The 13,524-nt window shown below is 52.9% G+C and overlaps 1 protein-coding gene across 1 annotated transcript; it reads right to left on the reverse strand.

Annotated features, from left to right (window-relative positions):
- Positions 1-650: 650 nt before the first annotated feature.
- Positions 651-8,236, reverse strand: ETV7 (ETS variant transcription factor 7). Its single transcript, XM_069488453.1, has 6 exons — positions 8,115-8,236; positions 6,451-6,582; positions 4,050-4,280; positions 2,607-2,749; positions 871-971; positions 651-774 (listed from the first exon to the last, which is right to left on the reverse strand). Exons 1-6 carry the CDS (start codon positions 8,176-8,178, stop codon positions 672-674), a joined length of 774 nt encoding a protein of 257 aa, XP_069344554.1. The 5' UTR covers positions 8,179-8,236; the 3' UTR covers positions 651-671.
- Between the last annotated feature and the right edge of the window lie 5,288 nt (positions 8,237-13,524).

A 13,524-nucleotide genomic window follows, 5' to 3' on the forward strand; every position in this document is an offset into this window, starting at 1 on the left:
AGCGCAGAAGTGAAGATTGAGAGTGCAGGCCAGGGCCTCTGTCTGAGAATTGCCCAGATACGTTCAGAGGCACTGAAGGAAAACAGGTCACGGCGCTGTGTTTTGGAGGGACACGCCAGCTCTGCGAGCCTCTGCCTCAGTTTCTTTGTCTTTAAACCTGAGGGGGTTGGTGTGTGAATTAAGTGAGATAAAACATGTGCAAGGCCCTCAGCACGAGGCCTGGCATGTAGCAAGCACTTGAGAAACATCGGCGACCAATGTTGTTATTGTTCCAAAGGCCGACACAGCACTGGCCTTTCTCCCACTTCACGCAGCAGCCCCTGAGGGTGGGTTATTATGAGCCCCTTTTACAGATGAGGAAATCTGAGGCCCACTCCCTTCCCACTCCCACTCCAGTCGTTTCTGCAAACTGAAGGCGTTGGGCTGGATGCCCTGTCCACGTCGGGCTTCCTCTCGGAGGGAGGCAGGTCCCAAGGGGTAGGGCATTCTACCCAAAGGATGACCCCTACCTCCACCGTCCTGGATGTGAGGCATCCTAGCCCTCCCAGGTCCCCAGGCAGCTCTGAGGCCCAAGACAACGGCTGCGGTCTCATGGGTACAAGGCCCGGCTGGGGATCCCTGCTGCCCCGGGAGGAGGAAGGAGGCTGTCTTCATGGGAGTCCTCCTGCCCGTCACAGAGAGACTTCTGACATCTCGTCCTTGAACTCCTGGCTCTCCAACCGTTCCAAGCAGCTGTCCTTGTCCTGGACCATCCTTCCCGGAGTCTTTAGAAATCTGGAATTCAGGGTGTAACTGCGAATCAGCTCCTGCCCCAGCCCACCAAACCACCGCCCTGCTTCCCCTTTTTGCCTCAGCCCCTAGGCTGCTCACCTGAACAGGAGTTTCTGCCCAGGCTCCTTCTTAATGATGTTCAGCTTATAATAGTGGCGCAGGGCACGGGACATCTTCTCGTAGGTCATGTTCACCCGGTTCTGGAACGCAAAGCAGCCCACATCAGACCCCCACTCCACACCCAGCTTCTTCCAGGCCTGGTTTTCCACACCTGGAAGGGAGCAGGTCAGACCAGGTGGCTTCTTACGCCCCTCTGCCCAGGATTCTGTGAGGGTTTATAAGAGCTTGCTGGAGTTTGGAAGGGGAAAGGGAGGGGGAGATTGGGGAAGAAATAACAGGATGTTTTCTCACCTACCCAGCTGAGACTGTGGGGTGGGAGGGAACTATATGTCACTTTCAAATAGCAAATGTCACAAGCAGTAACAAATAAGTGTACACATTTGTGGGGAATGCAATCAGAGAGATACCATGGTGCAGTGGCACGGATGACCTTGCCACCAGCTGTGTGACTTTGGCCAAGTCTTTTTTCCTGTCTGTGGAGTGTAGGCAGTGCAGGGTCAGATCAGAGAGCCTGGGGTTTGGCATGAAGCCCCAGCTCCACCACTTGGCAGCTGTGTGACCTTGGACAAGTTTCCTTACCTCTCTGAGTCTGTTTTCCCGGCTACATAAGGAGAAGGAGAGCATCTGTCTCACTTGTTTCTTGTGAGGATTGAATTAGCTAATCCATGAAGCCACTTAGCACAGTGCTTGACATGTAGTATGTGCTCATTAAGTGGAATTGCTGCTCTCTGGGCGTCTCCCTCCCTGTGTTCTATGGGGATTGGACCAGATAAGTAACCCCGAACTGCTGTTGTTTGCATCCTTTCGGCCACCAGCACTGCTAAGAGCAACATAATACAGTGGAGCACGGGCCACACAGCCTGGGTTCAAGTCCCTTGCGGGCGCTGGGGGCAGGGAGGAGAAGTAAACTCTGGGGCAAGTCGTTAACCCTCACTGTGCCTCAGTTTCTGCATCCAGTAACGCTCACCTCACAAGGTGGTTGGGAGCATTAAATGAGTTGATGCAGGCAAAGCCCTCAGACCGGTGCCTGGCAATCAGACACGACTGCATTTTAGGAATCGCTATAAACTGCCCATTACCAATATTGTTAATAGTTTTCTTTAAAGGATCCATTTTTTTTTTTTAGTTAAACTTCTTTATATTTTAAAAAGGACACATTCTTTACATTACTACTATAAATCATGAAATAGGAATAGTAGTCACATTTTTAAATCTTAATTCAAAAATAAATACTTAATTATGAGAATTTGGGGTCAACCGCCTAAGATCACCTCGCAGACACCCGTGTAGGTGTAGTCATTCTCCTACATGCGGCCTCAGCCATTCCCAGGCCTTTCCGGCTGTGACAGCTGATGCTCCCGTGGGGCCTGAGACCTGAGTTTCTGTCCCAACTTCCTCATCGGGCCCAACCACCCACAGCATTCACTGTGCAATTCATGTAAACATGCTTTGAAAGCCTCAAATGTTAAGCAAAGGTAAGATTTAGCAATCAGAAGGCACAATTGTTGAGTTTCAGGGACATTCCCCACCCATAGGAGGTAACCGCCTGTCCCTGAGTATCTCCCAAAATAAAATGATCCTGGCACTTCTGGGGCTACTGGTGAAGGCCCCATCAGTTGAGGACTGTCTTCTAGTGCTGAGGGGTCCACTCTGACCCCCTGCTCTATTCTCTTCTGGAAATGTTGAGACCATTTCACCTGCTGACTGAGGTTCACCTTGTGGTTTCCCCAGAGTCTGGCGAGCCCATTTGGATCCACAACTCGAAAGATCTTGGCGTCCTTGTCTTCCCACCTGATGTAGGGCTCATACCTGGTGTCCAGGAGCAGCTGATACACGTAATCCCACAGTAGCCGGCAGTCTGCAATTTAGCACAGGGGTGCAGCAGCCTTATTGGAACTATAAGGACAGGTGTTACAAAGGTGCTCTCAGGAACCTTGAGGCCAGGGCCCTGGGAGCACCAGCAGGGTGGTGAAGATGATGGTATTAGCAGAAATAGCCAATTATGGGGTCTCCTTCACTGTCTCATTCAGTGGGCACAACCCTAGGAAGTGGCTACCTTTATCCCCAGGAAGAGGTGAGGAAATGGGGTCGGGGAGGTCCGGATGTGTCTGAAGTGGCCAAGCCCCTAAGTATTAGGCAGGTGGGGAGTCGAGCCCAGCAAAGCCAGGCTCCTTCGTGACAGGGCAGGCAAGGGGCCCAGGGGTCGGTGGCCGGGCCTTGGACTCCAGGTCCTTCTCTGCCCCTGCCCAGCGGCTCAGCCCCCTGACGTCTAATCCCTATAACACCCATCCTCCCGAGCCCCTAAAGGGGAGGCTCAGGAACAGCGAACGTGCCATCATGCAGGGCAGGTGGCAGCGGGATCCGGGAGCAACTGTGATCTTAACTGCCAGTGCCTGGGCCTGCTGGCTGGGCCCTCCCAGGCAAGTCACCCGGCCTCTTCTGAGCCACAGTTTCCTCGCCGGGGTGGTGTGAGGATTGGAACACAGCAGGCCAAAACCCTTAGTGCAGTGGCTGGTGTACGGGAAGTGCTCCAAGAATGCCAGCATTACAATGAAACAGGTCCAATAATTGTGTTTTAACTGATACGTAATACTTGTACATACTTACGGGGTATAAGTGACATTTGGTTACATGCACAGAATGTAATGATCAAGTCAGGGATTTTAGGGTATCCATCACCTCAAGTTTATCATTCTTATGTGTTGGGCCAATAATTGTGTCTTTAGTGACTTTCAGTTATTTCCAACCCAGATGCCAGGCTCCTGCCCCCTCTGTGGTGGCCCCACCGTGGCTAGAAAACATGCTTCAGAAAGTTGGGCAGCTGTGCTCTCAGTCTGTCTCGTTGCCCGTCTGTTAATCAATCCTTTGACAATGAATGCAAAGTGGAAGTGTGTTATTTGGTTGGAGCTCAGGCTCTGGAGCCAGACTGCCCCCGTTCACATCCCAACTCCACCAGTGCTGGGTGATCTTGGGGAAGTTACTTAACCTCCTGTGCCTTGGTTTCCATATCTGTGAAACGGGCAGCCCACTCACCCCCCAGGCCCCAGTACAAACCCCCTATCATCCAGGCAAAACAACCCTGGTCCTTATCACCCATGACCCCTCTGGGACTTGGCCTCACCCACCTTCCCCTCCCCGAGAAACAGCCTCCTACTCACTGGCGATCCTGCCGTCCATGGGGGCCTGCGGCATCGTGGGGAAGGAGAAGACCCCCTCGGTCTTGCAGCCGAGCTCCACACAGTGAGATAAGCTGAGGGACTCCTCCCCGCCGAGGGGCGACCTGGCCAGGCCCGGGGCATCCCGGTGGCTGAAGGAGCTGGCAAGCCCTGGGTGTGGTGGCTGCTGCAGGAGGCCCCTTCGGTGGGCCGCCCGAAAGGGCCCGGTCCCCTCTGCAAGCAGATGAGCACGTTGATTCTGTGGGCCCCAAGCCTCCCCCACCCCAGCCCCTTAATGGCGAGCCTGGGGGCCCCGTGGGGCAGCACCCCTGATGCTCTGCCTCCACCCAGCCCCTGGTTAGAAGGTCAGGGAGGGAGTGGAGGGCAGGGTGTGAGGGCCAGTAGCCCAGGTGCTAACTGCAGCCCCTGGACAAGTAGCTTAACCTCCCAAGCCTGTTTCCTCATCCGTGAAACTGGTTGCAAAGCCAGCAGGTGACAGAGCTGGGTCTAGAACCCAGGTGCCCTGTATCCAGTGTCCCCTGTATTTGCCCAATACATATTTATTGAGAAACTTCTGTAAATCAGGCATTGTTCTAAGAATCTTGAGGACACATCGTTGAGCCCCAAAAAAGCCCCTGCCCTTGGGGAACTTATATTCTAGTGGGTGGGTAGACAATTAAAATAAAAAAAGAAATAGAAACAGTATATAATATGGAGAGAAAAAAATAGAGCACCATAAGGCAGATAGAGAGATGGGGAAAAGTGCAGGGCTGCAATTTTAGAGAGGTCCGTCAGGCCTCGCTCACGTGGTCACATTTGAACAGAGACCTGCAGGAGGCAAGGCGTGAGCTACGTGGGTATCTAGAGCAGCGGGGAGAATGCCAGGCAGCGGGAACAGCAAGTGCAAAGGCCCTGAGGCAGGAGTGTCTCAGACTTGTTCCATGAACAAGGAGGCCTGGCTGGCTAGATCAGCACAAGCAAGGGGGAGAGGGGTTGGAGAGGAGGGCAGGGGCAGGATGTCATTGTAAGGACTGTGGCTGTGGCTCCGAGTGAGAAGGGAGCCACTGGAGGACTCTGAGCAGAGGAGTGACTTGACCTGGCCGCTCTGTTGAGAACAGACCACAGGAGGTCAAGAGCGGAGGTGAGCAGACCAGTGAGGAGGTTCTGCAGAGGCGATGGGGGGGGGGACCAGGGGCCGCAGTGGAGGACTGGAAGAGGCTGGATTCTGGATGAATTTGAAGATAGAGCTGACAAGGATTTGTGGACAGTTGGGATGAGGGTGGGGAGAAAGAGAGGAATCAAAGATGATGTCTAGGCCAGGCGCGGTGGCTCACGCCTGTAATCCTAGCACTCTGGGAGGCAGAGATGGGCGGATAGTTTGAGCTCAGGAGTTCGAGACCAGCCTGAGTAAGAGCGAGACCTCGTCTCTACTAAAAATAGAAAGAAATTAGCTGGACAGCTAAAAACATATATAGAAAAAATTAGCCGGGCGTGGTGGCGCATGCCTGTAGTCCCAGCTACTAGGGAGGCTGAGGCAGGAGGATCGCTTGAGCCCAGGAGTTTGAGGTTGCTGTGAGCTAGGCTGACGCCACGGCACTCTAGCCTGGGCAACAGAGTGAGACTCTGTTTCAAAAAAAAAAAAAAAACAAAGATGATGTCTAGTGTCTTGGTTTGAGCAACTGGAAGAATGGAGCTGGGGTTTGCTGGGGTGGGGATCCTAGGAGAGGAGGGGGCATTTGGGTTAGGGCTGTCGGGGCCATCCCGGTGGAGGCGTGAGGCAGGCAGTGCGCGGCGTGCACGTCTGGAATTTGGAGGTCGAGGCATATATGGGAATCATTGGCATTTCATGGTGTCTAACACCCGGGGTCTGAGTGCAGATAGAGAACACGAGAGGCCCTTGACCCTGGGGTGCCTCGGCATTTAGAAGTGGGGAGAAGAGGAGAAACCAGAAAAGGAGATGGAGAAGGGAAGACCAGAGGGGCAGAGGAGACCCAGGTGAGTAGGTGTCCTGGAAGCCAAGGGGGGAAAGAGTTTGGGGGAAGGGGGTGACCCCTGGGTCAAAGGCCGTGAGAGGTCACAGTGAATAACGACTGAGCGTGGACATGGACATCCCCATGTTCAGGTCCCTGGGACCCTGACAGGAACGGTTTCCATGGAGAGATCAGGAGAGGAAACTGAGACACGATACGGACAACGCTTTGCTGCAGAGGACAGCAGAGCAGTGGGGAGAGACGGGAGGGCTGCGGTAGGCAGGGCTGCCAGGAGCGCCCAGGCCGGGAGGGCAGAGCCGGGAGGGAGCAGCTCAGCCCACGCCGGTCTCTTTCCTTGCTCCACCCGGAGGAAGCCCTGCCCGCCCAGTGAGGCTCAGCTGAGGGGCTCAGAGCTCCACGAAGAGCTTCCTCACCTTCCCCTTCCAGGGGCCTGGAGGGGTGCTGGGTGAGCATCTTCTGCCTGAAGGCCCCTCCAAAAAAGGGCCCATACACCAGGGCTCGCCGCTGGGTCTGGATGTACTGGAGCAGCTCATACAGGACGTCACCTGGGGTGGGCGGATGGGAGGGCAGGACGCTGAGCAGGCCGGGAGGGTGGGGCCAGCCTCCTTCTGTGCGGCCACCTGCCTCTCAGGGTGAGGCCCGCACAAGCAGGAGGCCGGGGGCTGGTGATGGGCTGTGCCCGTGTCGCCCCCTGGTGGAAGCATATTAGAAAGCCATCCCTTCCTGCCCCGGATGCAGCCGCCTCCAGGGCAAAGCTTGCAGAAGCAGCCCACACACACCCCCAGCTGAGGGCCTGTGTGCAGTGCACAAACTGTACAACTGTACCTCATGTCCCTGGGGGCAGTGACAGTTCTTCTAAGGCTCATGGGATCCCCAAGCTTTATTAAAAGGCTGCCTCGGCTTTCTAAGGAGCAAAACAGTCCTAGTCTCTTGCTACAAGGCGGGATCTGGCCCTGTCCATGGTTGCACCTTCGGGCTAAGGTGCTGACAGTAGGGCAGGAAGGAGGGGGATCCATGGGCAGAGAGCCAGCCTGGGGGTTCCGGGCAGCCAGCCGGGTGAGGTGTAGGTGGCGGGCACTCAAGGACCAGAGGTGCTTGTGGGGAGCAGGAAAGACAGACATGGGCGTGATGGGGACCAGACCCAAGCTCGCCTGCTCCCCAGTGTCGCCTCAGTGTAGGACTGTCACGGCTGTGCCGGGAGCCTGAAGCCTTGCCTGTCTGTCCCTGCCCGCCCCCACCACGCCCCAGAGCTCTTAAATCCGAGGACTAAAGGGACTCAAGTCCCAGCAGCCACTGGCAGAGGCTCACAGGGGAAAGCGGGTGACAGGACTTGGGTGGATGGGACATGAGACTGGCTGTGGCTTGGTAGGAGAAAAGGAGTGAAGAGAATATTTGAGAAAATCTCTTTGCCACAAACGCCATGGGCTTGCTTGGCCAAAAGACGGGAACAAAACATGAGTGTATTTTTAAGGAAAAGATACCAAACAGGCACAAACGTGAAGCGCCTGCTGAAAACAGGTGCTGTGGGCATCAGAGGTGATTCCAGGGACTCCGAAGGGCTGTGCTGCCCCCCCGCCCCCCACTGCTCTCCCGGGCCAAACTCCGTGCTGCAGAAACACCGTCACGGGACATTCGTTCCCTTGACCTCAGACCAGACCTAGTTTCTGGTTGAAAACTCACGTTGAGGAGGAAGGCTTTTGCTGTTATCAGTCATTTATACCTCAGTGTGAATGAATTTTGGATCTTTCCCTGGTGGTGGTGGTGGTTGTTTTAATATTGATAGATGTAGGGGGCGTGGGAGGCGGGAGGGTGGAAATGGAAGAGGAGACAAGGGCCGCGGCAAGGGGAGGGGAGAGGGAGAGAGGACAGGCCCCTACGGCTCCGAAACCAGCAGCCGGACTGTCTCCTTTGCCGAGGCCCGCCCCGGCTGGGAACCACCAGGCAGACATTTAAGGACAGTGCTGGCTGTGAGCACAGTTCCCTGAGGAAGACCCCCTCGATCTCCCTCCCTGGGTCCCTCTGGCCTCCCAGGGGTCCCATCAAAATGTTTGGGGGAAGGCCAGCGAGTTTCCCTGACCTGAACCCGGGGCGCGGTGCCGGAAGTCGTCCTTGGTGAGGATGCAGAGGGCGCGGCCGTTCATCTGGAACCTGTGCTCCCGGGCGCGCTGCAGAGAGTACTCCTGCTCCGCCCAGCGCAGCCAGTGCAGCACGTCCTCCCTGCTCCAGAGCGCAGGCTGGATGCCTGCAACCGGCAAGGACAGGGGCTGGGGGGAGGTGGAGGGACAGGGCACGCGGTAGGACCGGGACCTCTCCCTGTCCATCTGTCATCAGTCCTGTGTCAGGCCCTGTTTGCCCTGAGAGCTCTCTCGGGGCAGATGCTCTCCTGTCCTGCTCCCCAAGCCCCATCATCTGCTCTGTCACTGTGTCCCGTTCTTTCCGTTCCTGGTACCTTACTTTCTTTGTAATTATATTTCACATTTGATATATGTTCATGTTTATCATTATATGTATATGCACACACACAATATGTATTCACTTATTTATTGTTGGTACTCCCTCCCGCCGACCTGTTTTCCAATCATTCGTTCAACAAATGTTTAATTGGGAGCTCCTATGTGCCAGGCACTGGACTGGGTGTGCTGGGGTGCACTGTCCTGTGTATTCAGCACCTAGAACAGTGCCTGGAACACAGCAGGTGCCTAATCAACACGTGTTGGATGACTGTCCTACGAATGGGGTGTTATTGCTACAGTCTCCCAGAGGAGGCAGTGAGGCTCCCAGAGGCTAAGTGATTAGCCCACAGTCACGCAGGTAGCAGGAGGTACAGCCAGGCCTGGAACCCAGGTCTCTCTGCTCCATGGTGCCAGCTCAGAGCTGGGTGTCCTCTGGAACATCCCAGAGGACAGGCAGTCTCCTGCACCCGTCTCCAGTCTGTGCACCCTTATTTCTGGCAATCCCCGGGCAAGTGGCTGCTTCATTCTCCCCACGTTTCCACTCTGCCTGGGCCTACTGTGCTCCTAATGCCAGTTATTTACGTCACTGATTTGCGTTGTGTTTAACGGGGCCACATCATGACTTGCATGGACCCTTGGCACATTTGCCTTTGTGGGCACCTTCCTGAATTAAAAAAAATATTTAAAATTAAATTTTATGACTGCATTGGTATGAAGACTCAGAGCTCACCGGGTTCAGTTTTACAAGTAAGAAAGCTGAGGCAGAGGAGAGAAGCAACTGTCCACAGCCACACCGTGGCAATGACAAAGGCTAAACCAACCTCTGACTGCCCTCTACTCAAAGCAACACACAAAATAAAATTAATGTTTTTTTGTTTTTTTTAGACAGAGTCTTGCTCTGTCACCCGGGCTAGAGTACCATGGCATCAGCCTAGCTCACAGCAACCTCAAACTCCTGGGCTCAAACAATCCTCCTGCCTCAGCCTCCCGAGTAGCTGGGACTACAGGCATGCGCCACCATGCCCGGCTAATTTTTCTATATATATTTTTAGCTGTCTATATAATTTCTTTCTATTTTTAGTAGAGACAGGGTCTCGCTCTTGCTCAGGCTGGTTTCGAACTCCTGACCTCAAGCGATCCTCCCTCTTCAGCCTCCCAGAGTGCTAGGATTACAGGCGTGAGCCACCGCGCCCGGCCAAATTAATGTTTTTTTTAAAAAAGGTCTGCATCATTCACTCAGCCAATACCTAATGAGCACCAGCCCCGTGCCAGGCACTGTGTCACTGCCAGGACTCGGCATGGGGCAGGTGTGGCAGGAGGGAGGGACCCCACAACCAGTGTCTAATGACAGTCCTAGTCAGAGCACAAAGGGAAACCCGGAGCCCAGTCTGGGCGTTAGGAGAGGTTTCCCTTACTTCTATTTGGGGACCTAAGAATGAATAAGAGGGAAGAATAAATGTCTGAAATTGCCCCAGAAATTATTTAGAGGGGAAAAAAAGAACAGAGGTGAGAAGTGACCTTTGTGCCATGTAAGTAAGATTGACTGGTCTTAAGCTCAGGCCTGACAGGAAAACAGGTCGGAGGGAAGGGGGAGGTGCCTGGAAAAGAAGACGGAGCCCAGCAATAAGTGCGTGTGCAACTCGCGTGCCTGTGTCTGTGTGCACAGCTAATGCAGGACAGAGGTGGGATGTTAATTCAGTGCTAGGATATGGTAAAAACACAACTGGCTCTCCACCTGGAAAAAAATATATTTGGACCCTCCCCTCCCACCATTCACAAAAATCACTTCCAGGCAGTTTAAATGCCACCCCCACCCTCTGTTATGGGTTCTATTAAATGTCGTATTAGAGAATAGAACAATGTAAGTGTTAATAGCAGTAGAAATAGAAAATAATAAGCATTAACAAGGGTAGGGAACACCTCAACCACACAGGAAACTCAGAGGCCATAATCAAAATGAAAGACACATTTGACTACACTAATTTTTTATGCGTGTGACAAAAGATACCATAAACAAAACTAAAAGGGATAGGTTTCGGGGAAATAGTTGTAATGCAGATGAGAGATAAAAGGCTAATGCCTATCATAGGTCAAGAGCATCTTAAATTGATTTTTTTTTTTAAAGACAAAAAAAATCTTACCAATAATTCAGAGTGGAGCAGGATTTCTCAACCTTGGCACTAGTGACACTCTGGGCCTGATCATTCTTTGCTGTAGGGGCTGTCCTGTGCATCCTGGGATGTTTAGCAGCACCGCTGGTCTCTACCTACTCCATGCCAGCCCAATTCTAACAACCAAAAATGTCTCCAGACATGGCCAAATGTCCCTGAGGGGAGGGGGGCAAAACTGCTGCCAGGTGAGAACCCCTGTGGTAGAGCAAATTCATCAATAAACAAGAGACAGGACGTGTCACCTCTATGGTCAGGGACAGACACGAGAAGAATGAGCTATCATTTTAACAGCAGGAGTGCTGGGAAAAAGATGTCTTGCTATTGAAAATAGGAATTTAGAGTCTCCATGGGGAGATCAGTCTGGTGATACACAAATGAGACATAAAAAGCTGAAAAGTGTAAAATGCAGAGATCGCAAGATGGTCAATGTCAGGCCTCCACAGCCTGCCAGGGCTTCTGGGGCTGGGGGGCAACTGCCAATGGCATGTTATCTGAATTCACATTTCTGGTCCACTATACTTGATGCTGTCAGCCTAAAAATTCATAATTATGATTTCTCAGTCAGAGGGGTATGTTTTCCTGGGTTTGGCTAGAGGGTGGAGGTGGATTACATACCCATCTGGCTGTTCCATCTTCCTGAAAACACTAAAATTACACTGAGAGGGGAAAACCCTGCACTTTGCAGACATCATCAACCACAGATACAGTCCTGCTCCCCAGGTCCAGAGACATGGGCAGGGGACTTACCAAGATGTCTCCAAGGAACCATGAGGTCACACACAGCCTGCAGTAGCACCTGGAAACTTAAGGTCTGTCACCACTCTCTGTCATTACCCTGCGCTCACTCCTGCTTCACCTTTCACCCCGTTGCCACCAACACCTCCAGTCCAACGGTATGGAAGAGGGACCATTTTGTTCACCATGTTTTCAAAGAATACTAAGGTCCAAGGGCTTTCCAATGGACTTGAGCCCCCAGCAGATGACCAGGTCCCAAGCAGTGGGTCAGCCACCAGGGTCTCAATCAGACCTAGCAGTGGCTAAAAGGCCCTCACGCCTGCAGCATTGCCCCTCACAGATCAGCCACCTAGTGCTGGACCAAATCCCCAAGCTCAAGGTCCAGGTTCCAGCTCAGCCCTTTGCTAACCAAGTGTCTTAGTCCATTTTCTGTTGCTTATAACAGAATACCTGAAACTGGAGAATTTATAAAGAAGAGGAATTTATTTCTCACACTTATGGGGAATGAGAAGTCCAAGGTTGAGGGGCTGCATCTAGTGAGATCCTTCTTGCTGGTGGGGACTCTGCAGAGTCTCAAGGCAGTGCAACTCATGGCCAGGGGCTGAGCATGCTCATGTGCTAGCTCAGGTCTCTTCTCCTCTTCTTATAAGGCCACCAGTTCCCCTCCAGTGATAACCCACTAATCCATGGACCCATTAATCCATTCATCTCTGAATAATCCATTCACGTGGACGGAGCCCTCCTGACCCAATCGCCTCTTAAAGGCCCCACCTCTCAATACTGTGACACTGGGGATTAAGTTTCAACGTGAGTTTTGAAGGGGACATTCAAACCATAGCACCAAGTCACCTCAGATAAGCCACCCACCCTGTCTAAGCCTCAATCTCCCCTCTGTGAAATGGGGCAATAATACCGCCTCTCTGGTGGGCTCCCCTGCTGTTTGAGGGTCAGTGTGCAGCAGTGGTCAGGAGCCTGGGCTACATGCCACCCAGCACTGCCACTCCCAGGTAGAGACCCAAGAGCTGGTGAACACCTCCACCCACAGATGTGCATCTGAACGTCCACAGGGGCTTTGTTCATAAAAGAAAGGAACCGGCAACATCCTAAACGTCCATCAGCTGGAGAATGGACACATTGTGGTATTTCCATGCAACGGGCTGCTGCTCAGGAAAACCAGAAAGTACGCACACTGCTACACACGACACGTGGATAAAGCTCAAAGACACTATGTTGAGGAGGAAAAAGCAAGATATAAAACTATGATCACAAACAGACATGCTAATCTGCGGATAAAAATCAGAATAGTGGTCACCTTTAGGATGGGAATTGACTGGGAAGAGGCACAAGGGACACTCCTCGGGCGTTGGAAATGTTCTACATCTCGATCTGGGTGGTGGCTACACAGGTGTATACATAAAACTCACGGAGCTGCACACTTGATATCTGTCCACTTGACTGTATGTAAGTTATGCCACACACAAAAAAGTAAAAGTAAAAACAATGACAGCATCAAAAGCACAGATGATGGTGCCGGACCAGCTGTAAACTGTGACCTAAGACTATGCCTAAGTTTCCTCATCTATAAAATGGGGGTGACGACAAGACTGTACCAGCCACACAGAGCTGTCACACGGATGCTAGGGATAACCAGTTTAAAGAGAAGTGTCTGGCATGTGGTACGTGCTTTCCAAGACAAATGGAGCTCTGCATGTCAGATGAGGCAACACGTGCAAAATGCACGGGTGCCAGCACACATGCGGGCAAGCATTACCTAAGGCGTCAATTACTCCCAAGAAGTCTCCCTGATCTAGTCACCAGGATGAGCCTAACTGGGACCCCCTGTAACAATCTAACCAAGTTAAATTCAGGGGCTTCGCCTGCAGACCAGCCCACGGCCTCTCCCTCTCTCAGCATAATCCACGGCATTTGCGGTTTCTTCCCATTAGCCGTCTTTGTCTCTCGAGACTCCAGCCAGATACACTCTTACTCTCCCTGCTTGGTGGCCTGCTCACCAGGGATTTCCAGCTCCCGGGACAGATCTAGACAGAGCCCCCAGCTGGGGAGGCCAGAGGAGCTGCCAGTCCAGGACACAGCTGGAGAGCTCGGTGCCTCCCCCATCGCCCCAGCA

Source organism: Eulemur rufifrons, chromosome 15 (assembly GCF_041146395.1).
Source record: "Eulemur rufifrons isolate Redbay chromosome 15, OSU_ERuf_1, whole genome shotgun sequence".
In the NCBI taxonomy this organism is placed as follows: Eukaryota; Metazoa; Chordata; class Mammalia; order Primates; family Lemuridae; genus Eulemur; species Eulemur rufifrons.

Bases quoted from the DNA above. Each gene is read 5' to 3' on its own strand.
- ETV7 (XM_069488453.1), bottom strand. From the start codon at position 8,178: ATGAACGGCCGCGCCCTCTGCATCCTCACCAAGGACGACTTCCGGCAC. The intron at 6,583-8,114 runs GTCAGGGAAACT...CGCCCACCCCAG, and splicing joins GCACCGCGCCCCGGGTTCAG to GTGACGTCCTGTATGAGCTG. The intron at 972-2,606 runs GTGAACCTCAGT...TTTGCGTTCCAG, and splicing joins GACTCTGGGGAAACCACAAG to AACCGGGTGAACATGACCTA.